This window comes from Peromyscus californicus, unplaced genomic scaffold (genome assembly GCF_007827085.1).
Source record: "Peromyscus californicus insignis strain IS unplaced genomic scaffold, ASM782708v3 Scaffold_22__1_contigs__length_63687245, whole genome shotgun sequence".
NCBI classification, from domain to species: domain Eukaryota; kingdom Metazoa; phylum Chordata; class Mammalia; order Rodentia; family Cricetidae; genus Peromyscus; species Peromyscus californicus.
Genome location: NW_026294525.1, coordinates 3,225,450 through 3,238,332, shown reverse-complemented (window position 1 = coordinate 3,238,332; position 12,883 = coordinate 3,225,450). Strand labels below are relative to the sequence as shown.

At 41.1% G+C, this 12,883-nt stretch overlaps 1 protein-coding gene across 23 annotated transcripts in view; it reads left to right on the top strand.

The window, feature by feature from the left end:
* Afdn (afadin, adherens junction formation factor) overlaps positions 1 to 12,883 on the top strand; it is a 132,837-nt gene that overhangs the window by 111,938 nt on the left and 8,016 nt on the right. For 7 of the 23 annotated variants that reach the window (XM_052750766.1, XM_052750769.1, XM_052750759.1 and 4 more), the window contains 3 exons: positions 1,122 to 2,114; positions 4,067 to 4,102; positions 10,328 to 10,462. In XM_052750766.1, coding sequence (XP_052606726.1) covers positions 1,122 to 2,114; positions 4,067 to 4,102; positions 10,328 to 10,462 — 1,164 coding nt within the window. Of the gene's footprint in view, positions 1 to 1,121; positions 2,137 to 4,066; positions 4,103 to 10,327; positions 12,748 to 12,883 lie in introns of those variants that run through there. The other 16 variants (XM_052750775.1, XM_052750774.1, XM_052750771.1 and 13 more) reach the window with 10 other exon arrangements.

Sequence of the window (12,883 nt, the reverse complement as noted above, 5' to 3'; positions counted from 1 at the left end):
TTCCAAAAATAATCATTCCTCATTAGAGTGGTCACAAATGACTATTTTTCAAGCAGACATAGGATGAGAAAAAGACAGGCAGAGAGCAGAAAGGGTTGTTTGTACTCATAAGGACCATGCACCAAGGTAGAGGGAACTTCCTTTAGAAGACAGAAAGTGAGGGACCGCATGACATAGCAGCTGGATGTCCTTCTCCCTGCCTGTCCTACACCTTCTCTAGTAGCAAAGCAGGACTACATCAGGCAGCAGGTGCAGAGCTGCATTTTACGGTGGGGCCAGGTCTCTGTTCCACGGGTAGCATGTAACTTGATGATGATCTTGTGTGGTTTGTAGGATTGGGTTGCCACCTTGATGAAAAACCTGTGCAAAGATAAGCTGTACCTAAATGGAGTTCATGTTACACTTTTCCTGTTGTAGTTAAATGGTAATTCATATTTTTTAAAGGAAAAAAATAGTTTATTTTTCAGGTTTACATTTTCAATTTCTGTTTACTATCAAGGTGGGATAAAGATAATTGATTTCCATATTAGTGATCATTTTTATAAGGATAAGCCACTTTTATACATGCCACTTTGCAGGCTTCATTACTAGCCTTGTGGGGAAAAAATACTTGTTTTAATCTCTTTTCTCATGCACTCAGAAACTTTATGCTCATCAAAATATGCTATTTTTTCCTCTGCTAACACTAGAGCTGAAACGTCTTACACTTGCATGCTCAGCTCAAAGAGCTCATGAAGCTAGTCCTGAGCTGTGGAACCCATTCAGATCGAGCCATGGATGTATACAATGAGTACTGTGTAATAATTAGAATTATAGGACAGAGGAAATTTTTGTTGCTTTTCTAGGTTTCCAGTCCGCACATTCATCTATGGAAGTCAGGTGTGGCTGGTCCCTCTGGAACCTGAGCAGATGCTTTTACCTGCCAACCCCAGAGTGCCAGTCCTTTGTAGAGAGATGTGCAGCTGTGTCGTTTGGCCAGTGAACCATAAAGCAGTCTGTTTCTGGTTATACATTCATTCCACCATTTTTGAAGTCTGTCTTCTCTGTGAAGATGAAACGTATAAAATTTTGGTAATTTCTCTGGTGAATCCCTGAAGTATGATATTTTCCTCTTTTCTCAGCGTGTTACCCGTTCCCAGGAAGAGCTTCGAGAAGAGGTTTACCAACTTGAGCGGCATCGAGTAGAGGCTGGCTTGGATCGCAAGTGTGACAGTGATTTGTGGATCAATCAGAGCTCCTCCGTGGATTCCAGCACATCCAGCCAAGAGCACCTGAACCATTCCTCCAAGTCAGTCACCCCTGCTTCCACTCTGACCAAAAGCGGTCCTGGACGTTGGAAAACCCCAGCAGCGGTACTGCCCACCCCTGTTGCTGTCTCCCAGCCCATTCGAACAGACCTACCTCCACCACCCCCTCCACCTCCTGTCCATTATACCAGTGATTTTGATGGCATTCCAGTGGATTTGCCCCTCCCACCTCCACCTGCCAACCAGGTAGGACCCCAGTCTGCTCAGGTGGCTGCTGCAGAGCGGAAAAAGAGAGAAGAGCATCAGCGGTGGTATGAGAAAGAGAAGGCCCGCCTCGAGGAGGAACGGGAGAGGAAGCGCAGGGAGCAGGAGCGGAAGTTGGGGCAGATGCGCACGCAGTCCCTGAACCCCGCTTCCTTCTCTCCTTTGGCCACACAGGCCAAGCCAGAAAAGCCTTCCACACTACAGAGGCCCCAAGAAACAGTCATTCGGGAGCTGCAGCCCCAGCAGCAGCCCCGCACGATTGAGCGCAGGGACCTCCAGTACATCACCATCAGTAAAGAGGAACTGTCCTCTGGTGATAGTCTGTCTCCAGACCCCTGGAAACGAGATGCCAGGGAGAAGCTGGAGAAGCAACAGCAAATGCACATTGTGGACATGCTGAGCAAGGAGATCCATGAGCTGCAAAACAAGGTGGACCGCACTGCAGAGGAGAGTGACCGCCTGCGGAAGCTAATGCTGGAGTGGCAGTTCCAGAAGAGACTGCAGGAGTCCAAGCAGAAGGATGAGGATGATGAGGAGGAGGAAGATGATGATGTGGACACCATGCTGATCATGCAGCGTCTGGAGGCCGAGCGGAGAGCCAGGGTAAAGGGGAAAGGCCTTGGTTGTGCGTATCTGTGCTCCCTATGGTATTTTCTGGGTGTTTCTGTGGAAACAGCTGTTTTCACAGTCATAAGGAAGAGTTGAGAGGCTCTTGGTTTCTCCTGCTCACTCTGGTTAACACGTTGCAGGAATGAGCCAGGCCCCTAGGGCTTCATTGTTTTAATTAGCCAGCCCCATAGTTACCCTCACTACACTTCATTTGAGAAAACAAGTACTTAGTAATGACCACTCGAGGGCTTGGCAATGTTACGCTTACAGGGCCAGATGGTAAATACCTGAGATTTGGTGAACTATATAAAGTGTAGTGGCCACTTGGCTCTTCTGTGAACAAAGCAACCACAGTTGTCATACAAACACTGAGGAAATCACACAGAAAGCTTCTGGCCCTGATACTAATTATGAGCAAAGGAAACTTCAGGACATCAGTTTTAAAGTTCAGTGTCATTACCAGATGTAGGATCTGTGCATTTATTTTATGGTTGATACATCAAGTATTTATTTAATTTAGTAATTGTAGTTGTAACATAAAGATGCTAACAACTTTGGGTATAATTTACACCTCTCCATATTACAAAAATAATCTTTATTATTTTTGTTTCAAATAAAAATTCTGTAGGTAAATTTAAATTAGCCTAATGCACATAAGTTCTTAAAATACCAAATTTTGGGTGAAAACTGGATTCTTTGCTCCCTGTCAGGCATGGTGGTTCAGAGGCAGTTACTGTTATTAACTTGGGCACTTGATAATAACTGGTGGAGAGTGCTGTTGTCCGTCACATTAGTGAGTTTTATTGATACTTTTTATCTATACAATTATTTTTTTTATTTCTTTTTCTTTTTCTTTTTTTAATGTTGTGCATGAAAGGGGTTGTTAAAACAGCTGTTAGGTCAGACATCTTACTCCAAAGGTATGATGGAATTTAATCTTTGATGATATTGTAAGTGTCCAGTAGTATGATCATTCCCTTTTCAGCTTACTCTGTGAATTTTTCCTGAAGACTGTCAAACACATACTTCTTCATATAAACATACTTCAGCATATACATTCAGTTTAAATACCTTTTAGATACTGGCTTTCTTAAATGAGAACAGAATGTAACTTTTAACAGTTAAATTATTTTACTAGTATTTTTCTAGTATCCTTAGTAAACGTTTTTGAAAATAACAACATCTACCACATCAGCCATTTTATCTGAAAGAGCAACTGATGACTGGGACTTCTACTGTAAGGATGCACTGAGTAGTCATTGTGCTTATGGTCGGAACACTCAGGTACTCCAGTATAGCTGTTGTCGGGGCTGGCCAGAACTGTATCCCTCTCTACCCTGACTGGCTAGTGATGGACACAATGCTTTGTGGCTTTGTATTGCCCTCAAATCCAGATACATGAAGTGAATGACTGCTGCTCTTCATGGCCAGTGATCACACAGCATCAGTGTTACTTCTTTTGACAGCTGATCCTAATAGTGAAAAGTTAGCTACTACATTGTAACATCTCAGTGATCTTTTCTATGAAGATGAAAATTTATTGAAGATTCGTCATAGTTTTGCAAAATTACTACTACTTTGAATATTTTGAAGCCTTTAGTATGGATTATGAAGCTTGGGAACTTTTTAATATTAGTAAAAAGTAATTTCATTTTAATAATTTAGTTTAATATCTTAGTCTCCAAATAAAAACACTAAGGAAAATTTTGCTTTTTTTAGTATTTGTGTCTCTTAATGGTAAAACTCAAAATATTAATGACGTGGACATTTTTCTGTTTCTGAATGCTAGAAGTTAGTCTGTGGTTCTGTAGTTTTCTCATCAAGTTGTCCAAAGACAGATGAAGCATGACAGCAGCAAAGGTGCCGGTGGCGGAATACAGGTCTAAACCTAACTTTTTTTTTCACACTTCATCTTTCTTTTTTTCCCCCTTCTCTGTTACCTGCAGCAGACTGCTATGCCAGCAATCTCTGTTCTAGATTTGGTATGTTCTTGTTTCTTTCCCTTTGGTACTTTTTTTTTCTGTCTTGATTTTCATTTCTCCTTTGGTGATGGCTGTTCTGTGTTCTCAGTAGTCAGTTCTCCAAGAGCCTCCTGGGTCAGGAGACTAGCTCTGTGATTAGAAGCATGCCTCTGAATGTTACTAGATTAGTTACTCTACTTCTCGTTAACTTTAAATGTTACTGTTTGTTTATGGGTTTGACTTTTTTACAGTTTTAGTCATAATTTGATTCTGTGTATTCTTCAATATGTGAGCAAATGAAGTAAGTTTTGCATTGGGTAATTATTTCATTCTTGTTGCATTAGAAACAGATTTTAAGTATGTTCACTGTGAACTCACTTGAAAGGACATTGACACTATCCCAGATTTAAAATGTAGCTAAGATGTCACTGTTTATGGTAAAGCAAGAGGTTTCCTGTTAACCTGTATTCTATTTTTCTTAATACCATGTGGAGATTTTAGTTCATTTAACAGATGTACCAATTTATAGTCTGCCATCAAACAATTGCATTTATATTTTGCTGTTAAATCAACATGCTTAATGTCAGCATCAGAGAAATTTGGTTGGTTATTTAATGTTCTTTATGCTTCAGTAATGTGTTTATGTTACCCAGTAGACAGTTATAATCTGACATATATATTTATATTCTTAACTCAGAATCTATTCTATGTCAACTTCTAAGTGATAAAAAAGCCAGTACTTTAAAAACTCCTTGAATTAAAGTTTTAACTGTAGTAGCCACCTCATCAAATACTAACCCCCTCTTTACTGTTTTTGCAGCTTGAGGACAGGTTACCCAGAGAGAAACCTTTTGTTATAAGCATTTCCCCTCCTTGTTAAACAGAGGAATATTTTCTGACTTCCATATCTTTGTTCTTTATATGAAACAAAGGTAAATAAACATACACTCCCACACACAAACTTTATGTATTAAGTTGTACATAGGTTAGTTAGAATTTTCATTATTGTTACTTTGTTTGATTTGAGAAAGTGTGTCACTGTGTGAGCCAGGATGGCCCCAAACACATGATCCTCCTGGGCTTACAGGTGTGCACCACGTTACCCAGCGTAGAGCCATTCTTGGTACTGGGTAGTCTTGGTACTGGGTAGTATTTATCAGTATCCCTTACAGAGCAGGCACTTAGTAGAGACACTGTCCCAGACGCTAGCCAGCTCTTGGCCCAAGGATGGCTTTCTGTTCTGTGGAGTTATCTTTAATGAATAATGCTTAATAATGCTTGTACTAAAAATTTTATTTTCAGTCAACAGTTCCCAGTTTTTCTTCTTTTAAAAGAATATTTTGATTATTAGTATTGATCTTAACCACTCTGTTTCTAAGCACTTCCTATCCCAGTTCACTAGTAAGTATTAATATTATTAACAACAATGCATTATTCACAGAACTCTTTAACATGTCAGAATTGGCAGATTGCCTTGGGAACCTCTTCCATGGAATGAGTGGGTAGTGGCAAGCATGTGCTCTCTGGGTAGCAGTACTGCCCTGCAGTCTTAAGACATGTTTGTAGCATATAGGATGTATTTGTAGGATGTATTTGGGGTGACTCATGGGATAAATGAGGCAGGTTTTATCTTGTTAGGAGCTGCTGAGTTCCCTAAGGTTGGAAGACTGCCTAAACTGATTCTCACTCTTCTCTTTGGCCTCCCAGTGGTCCACAGCCTGCCTCCTGCTCATTCTAGATCCATAACTTTAAGACCATAATGATGCCAGTGACATCTCATTCATGGCTGTAGTCTCACCCTCTTGGGATTGGTTACCAGCATGCCTGTATACCATCTCCTCCTGGTGGCACAAGTAAAGCTTTCCAAATACAGCCTGTGCAGAACTAACTCCCTCCTCCTTCTGTGCCTCTTGCACTACAGCCCACTCCCCATTCCAAGAGACACGTGTTAGTCATTTGAGCTTTACAGCCTTACATGATTCCATTTTACTCTTGCCCCTGCCCACCTTCCTGTCCTGGCTGCTTCGCTGTCATTTCCTGCTGGGTTTACTAGTTGAAGTCCAAAGCTAGTCGTGGTGATGGCTGTATAACACAGGTCTCTACTGTTTATTTCTTTTTGAAGTCCAAACCCAGTTGGGAGCCTTAACCACTCTGTCCCATAGAGCCGCTATGAGTTTGCATTCTGGTCTGCATCTTCCTGTTACATTATGTGTATTTTCTGCTTTATCAAAAGCACTTCCTTTTCATTAAGTGACATTCTGGGCTATCAGCTAGATACTCACTGGGCCTGTTCATCCTTCAGTGGCTTGTCTGAGCTCTGTCTTGTCACCACATATTAATGGGTCATGTGGTACCCTGGGTAACATGGTTATAGGAATGAGCTTCTACTCTGGGGTGATACAAGTGAAAAGTTGTTTGCAGAGATTTCAGTGGCTCTTCTAATAAGTCAAACACTATTAGGGCTTGGCCTTTGTATAGGAAGTGCTCAGAACCCCCTAGGTGTAAAAAGGTTGAATCAGGAGCGGTCTTAAGTACTTTAAGCCTAATTAGGGTATTAACCATCAAAGAAAGCATTCGGATATGTTCTGAACCTCTGAGTCTTTCTGCCCTGCTTAGAGGCCACTGTCTTTTACATTTAGAGCTTAGAACTCATATTTCTCTAAGAAAACAGTGTGGGCTGTGTGGTATATACTAAGAGGAATTGCTGCGTGCTGTCCTAGGTGGTCTTCTGCCACTGTGAGAGGGACATTGTTTTCTAACCAATTCTGACACTAGTCATAGAGCTTTTTCCTTAGACAGGAATAGCTGGTCCTTTACAGATCTAGGTTCTAACCAGGTCTTAGAGTATCAGAGGACTGACTGCAAGGCTTGCCTATGTTCGTTAAGTAACAGTTAAAAGATATCTTTAGTATTAATCTAATTTGTCAAAGTTTTTCTTTATATTTTTGTCTTAAAATTGAGGTTATATTTTAGGAAAAAAAATTAGATATACAGCAAAAGGATTTTTAAAAAGCCTTTAAAGACTCTGGCAGACTTTGGTCAACAAGTAAAGGGTATCACTATCTGTTTCATATTAAGATAATTTGAATGTGTTAATTTAACAATGATAATAATGTTAGTATAGTTTGTGAATTTATAAACACAGAAATTTCAGCCTACACTATTGTTTGACCTGAAAATACTGTTTTAGAAATGCAGACTGGTACAGAACCCACCAGGCATTCCTACTGGCCTTGAATTCCAGAGTGTGAGGTTTAGATTAGCACAGATCCAAACTGCCTTGGTTGGATTAGGACACCTGGCCCATGCTCAGTTACACTGTTGTAGACAGTTGTCGCCGGCACAGAACAACTGGACTGATGTTAAAGATGCCCCTTTGCTGTTATTGGACGTTTATAAACCTTACAGTTCAGTGTCCTGTGTGGAGTTGTACTCTTGAAGAAATTAAGAGGTACCCCCAACCTGGACTCTAATGCTTATGGAGAGGGGAAGGTGGAAGTGGGGTAAAATATTTTAAAGGAACAAAACACTTCAAAGTAAGAAATACACGATATACTAAACAATAAAAAGAAATGTCTTAGTTATAAAAGCACTAGTTAGGGTTGGGGATTTAGCTCAGTGATAGAGCGCTTGCCTAGCAAGCAGAAGGCCCTGGGTTCGATCCTCAGCTCAAAAATAAATAAATAAGTAAATAAATAAATAGATAGTAAAAATAAAAAATAAAAGCACTAGTTAATTTGTCTTTTTAAAAAATAGAGTAACCTATGAATTGAATACACCGAGAAGACCCCCAGATGACCTCCTCACCAACTAGGAGAATGTGGAGCCATACAAGACGTCTCTTGCCAGATTTGTGGTCCTGCAGTTGTACTTACGAGCTTTATAGTTGAACTAGTTAGCTCAGCTAGTGAGCAGGGTTTCCAGCTGAACAACAGCAAGAGCTTAGTTCTGGAGAAGGTGAAGTGAAGCTTTGTGTTTGCCCTTAAATTGCTTTCTCTGAGCATTTGCAGGTTCTTGTGCTGTTGGGTTTTGTTGCTCTTATGGGGTGCTGCTTCTGGTTTGTCCAGTGAGCCATGCTCTTTTATTTTGACGTTGTCTGTGACTCCTCATCTGGGATGTGCACAGTTGGCTGTAGTCCCCTCACTGTAGTCCTCAGGGAAGACTTTGATTCCTAGTTTCTTTTGTTCTTCATCAACAGTGTCTATGCTTGCTATAAAATTTAGGTGGCCCCTAAATCCCAGCCTCTGTTTGGACTTGCATCTACCTTCTTTTTGAGAAGACAATTTTTCTCAGCTGTTTTATTATTTATTGACATGAATAACCCAACAATAAATAGGCTAATTCTTTTCTACTAGATATAGTGGGAGTTTTTAATTTTTTATTTTATGTGTATGAGTATTTTGCCTGCATATATGTTTGTGGCTCTTGGAGGCCAGAAGGGGCATCAGATCCCCTGAAAATGTAGTTACAGATGATTGCCAGCTTGCTGGGAATCAAACCCCCTAGAAGAGTAGCCAGGGCTCTTAGTGGCTGACACATCCCTCCAGCCCTAGATATGATGCTTTATTCCATTGAAAATGAGGGATAAAATTATTAGATTGGGGGGGGGGGTCTGTTTCTTTCTTTCTTTGTTTTTCGAGACATGGTTTCTCTGTGCAGCCCTGGCTGTCTTGGAACTCTGTAGACCAGACTGGCCTCAAACTCAGAGATCTGCCTGCCTCTGCCTCCTGGGTGCTAGGATTAAAGATATGAGCCACCACCGCCCAGCTGTGGTTTTTTGTTTTGTTTTGTTTTTTATTCTTTTTTTTTTTTTTTTTTTTTTTTTTTTTTTTGGTTTTTCGAGACAGGGTTTCTCTGTGTAGTTTTGCGCCCTTTCTGGAACTCACTTTGTAGACCAGGCTGGCCTCGAACTCACAGAGATCCGCCTGCCTCTGCCTCCCGAGTGCTGGGATTAAAGGCGTGCGCCACCACCGCCCGGCTTGTTTTGTTTTTTAAAAGCATACATATACAATCTAGACAATTAAATGGTTTTTCTATAAACAATGTATCGGAAAACTGGTGATTTTATAGAAATTGAACTACATCTCACAGGAATCTTATATGAAGTATTTCTGAAGTGGCTAGAGATCAGCAAAATAATTTGGGGATTCTTTTAAATTGTGGAGAATTTGTATCAGTCCTCTTAGTGATGTGTCATAGTGCTGCTGTAGGTGTTACTGTAGCACAGATCTGTGTAGCCATTTCGGTGTTGCCACTGTTTGTGATAACTGACATAGCTATATAGATCAGGTTCGATAAACTGGAGTCTCTGTCCCACCTTAGAGCTTGTGATGCGTAGAGAAATGTGGGCAGGAGGGTCACGGAGCCACAAGAAACAAGGAGCAGCATGTCACAGGCATTTGAAGGTAGCTGTTAGTGTTTGATAGTAGGAAGGGAAGGTGCTGCATCTTCTGTTGTTTCAGAAAGGTAGGACTTGAATGACTAAAAGTGGAGAAGTGTCAGATGATGGATTGAGACCAGCATGAGAGCTTTTAAACTAGCTGTCGCCTAAAGCAGAATGTTCTGTATTGGGGAGTCAGCAGTGGTCCCCCATATGCATGTATACACAGAAACGAGCCAGAATGAGTTTATTCCAAACCCCAGTTTCCGACTCTTAACTGCAAGTCTGAGGTCTTGTCTGCTAGGAAGGGACTCCCAGAGTCCAGGTTGATATATGGAGGGTGAGGAATTACTAGAGGAGGAGCCCTAGTCTTTCACCCCACTCCCCAAGAAAAGATGGACTGGGTTCAGGACAGGCGGTCCTGTGCTGCTGTAAGAGATCTACCCACATACCATGAGAAAGGAATTTCTTACCATTCGGGGTGGTTGTGGTATTCTGTAGTTCTTAAGTGGAGCCTATCGGTGACTTGTAGGAGGTAGCTAGCACATTCACTAGAAAGAAAAAATTGTACTTGATTAATGCATGAGTGGATGAAATAACTTGTTTCTTTGAGTCATGATTAATGGAAGAATAACACTGGGACTGTGGAGACAAAGCTTCTAGGTAACTTACTCTGACGTGATAAGAGTTAATTAATATATGAGCTTTACCATCTTCCAACAGTGGTTTATTTAGCCTGGTGTTTTCTCCTTGACTTCTGTGTTTGTGTGGGGGTGTGTGTTTGTGTCTGCTTGTTTCAGGATGTGCTTTTCATGTCTGTGCTGGTGAGTTGTACTGGCTGAAAGTTAAATTCAGTTTACTGTTAGTTGCAGGATGAGGAGCGCAGGCGCCAGCAGCAGTTGGAAGAGATGCGCAAACGAGAGGCAGAAGACCGAGTGAGACAAGAGGAAGACCGACGCCATCAGGAGGAGGAGCGAGTAAAGAGAGACGCTGAAGAAAAGGTTATGGTCCTCTAAAGGCAGCTAGTTTACCAGATTAGCCTGCACACAGTGATTGGCTAGGGCAAAGGGGCTAGAAATTATGTGTGTCTAGGATGCATAAGACAGAACAGGGGCGGATCTTCCAGCTTTTGCTATTGGACCAAAAACTCTAGCCCCATCTGGCCTGCCTACCTCTCTTCTGGACTGTCTTCAGGCTCCTTTGCCTTCTGAGCTGGTCTCCCTCAAACTCTTGAGCACCATGCCCCAGAGCAAGGGGTCTGGGACAAGATAGTGCTCTGGTCTTCCCAGACAGGGTCCAGGTGGCTTTTATGAAGGTGTTGCTTGTTCAGTTATTGTGAGAACTTAGTGTGAGCTCTGGGAGACAATAGGAACATAGCAAGGCGGTCAGTTCTCATTAACTGTTCAAACAGGTTATTCACGAAAACTACTTAAAATTCTGGTTGATGGTAAAGAGAGTAGATGGCTTGTAAAACACATACAAGGAAAATTTAGTATGCAACCCAACAAATATTCTGGTTATTTCTATATGTGGGTTTTAACTTAATTTAACTTCCATAGTTGAATTTTAAAATCATAGCAATTTTGACATTCTTCAAAGCAGGAACTTTAAGATGTAATTCTCAGATCTTTCTGTGTCCGAGGCTGAGGCTCTCTTGGGTGAGGAGGCTGCTACCTTGAGCCCAGGTTGGCTCTGCCCTATCCCTGGGGATTGCATGTTGCTGTGTGGTTTGAGAGAAGCTATTTTTCTCAGTTACTTACCTTCTGTGAAGGTAGAAGCTCTGAGTGTCACTACTTCTGATGGATAAAAGTTTAGTTTTTATTAATAGTTACTTCCTTGATAGTCTCAGTGAACTATGTAAATAGGAACACCCCCTTCCCCAAAAAAGCTAAAAATCATAGAATTTTAAGGAAGCTCTAAATTTTTAATGAAGTGATGAATTGGTCAAAAGACAATCTAAGAGTACGATTGATAGACACGATGTGGCTCATTTAAATGAAAATAGAGCGGATGATGTGAGGCCACAGGCTTGCATCTAAAGCAGCAGCGACTGGTATCCTACTGTGACCTGCTAACAGCAGAAAGACTGAGCGTGGAGGGCCAGCTTACCGTGAGTCTTCAGCTTGTGTTAGTGGAAAGTGATGATCCCTGAAGGAGATCAGGAAGTGGCCACACTGGAGCCAAGATTCTAGATTATTATAGTGGTGGTCTCGCTTTGCTGTTTATTCCTGATAGTCCTCAGGCTGCAGGGAGGGGTGCTTTCCCAGCTCAGGGCTGGCCAGCTGCCTCATTGTAATTAGAACAGCCAGGGCCTTGTGGAGCCTGGATGAAGCAGCTTGATCGTTTGCATCAGAGCTGTGTGCTCAGAGAGAAGCAGGCTGTGCTTTCTGTGTTGAGAAACTCTAGGTTACTTAATTTTTCCAACATGTGTTCTCATAACTCATAATTATGTCAAACATACTTGTGTTTTAGTAACTGTTTCTATAATTGAGTAGTCACTGTAAAAAGAAACTGAAATACTATTTTTACTACAGAATGTCCACAATTGATGGGTTTGATTTGTTATGGAACATGTGCATTTGTTTTCTGGATAAAGTCACCATGGTCATTTAATTGTATCTGCTCTTGGTATAACCGAAAAGGTTGGTTGGCCTCTCCATACAGTGTTACCAAACAATTGTTCTTCATGTAATGTTAACGTTCTCCACAGTGCCACTTAAAAGCCACAGAAGTCATTGTAGCTTAATTACCCAACCTAAGATAGTACTGTTTTTGTATAGTCAAGAAGATAAAAATATCTTTCCTTTAGGATTTTACAACATAGAACAAGAAATGAAGCTGGAAATTGGGGCCAGGGTAATGAGTGGGACTGGCCTTTAGTCTCCCCTTTTCTTCTGAGACTATGAAGCAGGGAGCATTGTGTGTTCACTGTGTGTGCTTGTGTGTAGCTCTAGAGGGACCAGGGAAGAATGCAGCACAGTGAGGACCAGAAAACATCACACCAGCAAGGTCCCTAATGTTAGTTTTCTGTGATGGATGGATTTCAGCCTGGCTGCACTTGGTTTCCTAGCATTGAACATTTGCTTAAGTCAAGGCAGGTTATTTTGTTTGCTCTTTCATCCCTTTTCATATTTACTTTCTTCTTGTGCTCTAAAACTCTGTCAATCCTTAACAAAACTGTGTTGTTGCCTTTTTAAATGTTAAAAGAATTTCAATACTGTCAACTGTAGTTTGCCTGAATGAAAATGTACAGTGTGTGTCAGAATATATCTGCTATTACTATTAATGCGTGGCTCTCATTTTCTGTTCTTCAGAGAGTTTATTAAGATTTGAAACATACATTAACTATGGAAAGCATACTTGTTAGATTGTGGCTTTGGGAAAATGAATGATATTTCTTACTGTTTATGGTTTCCTATTGA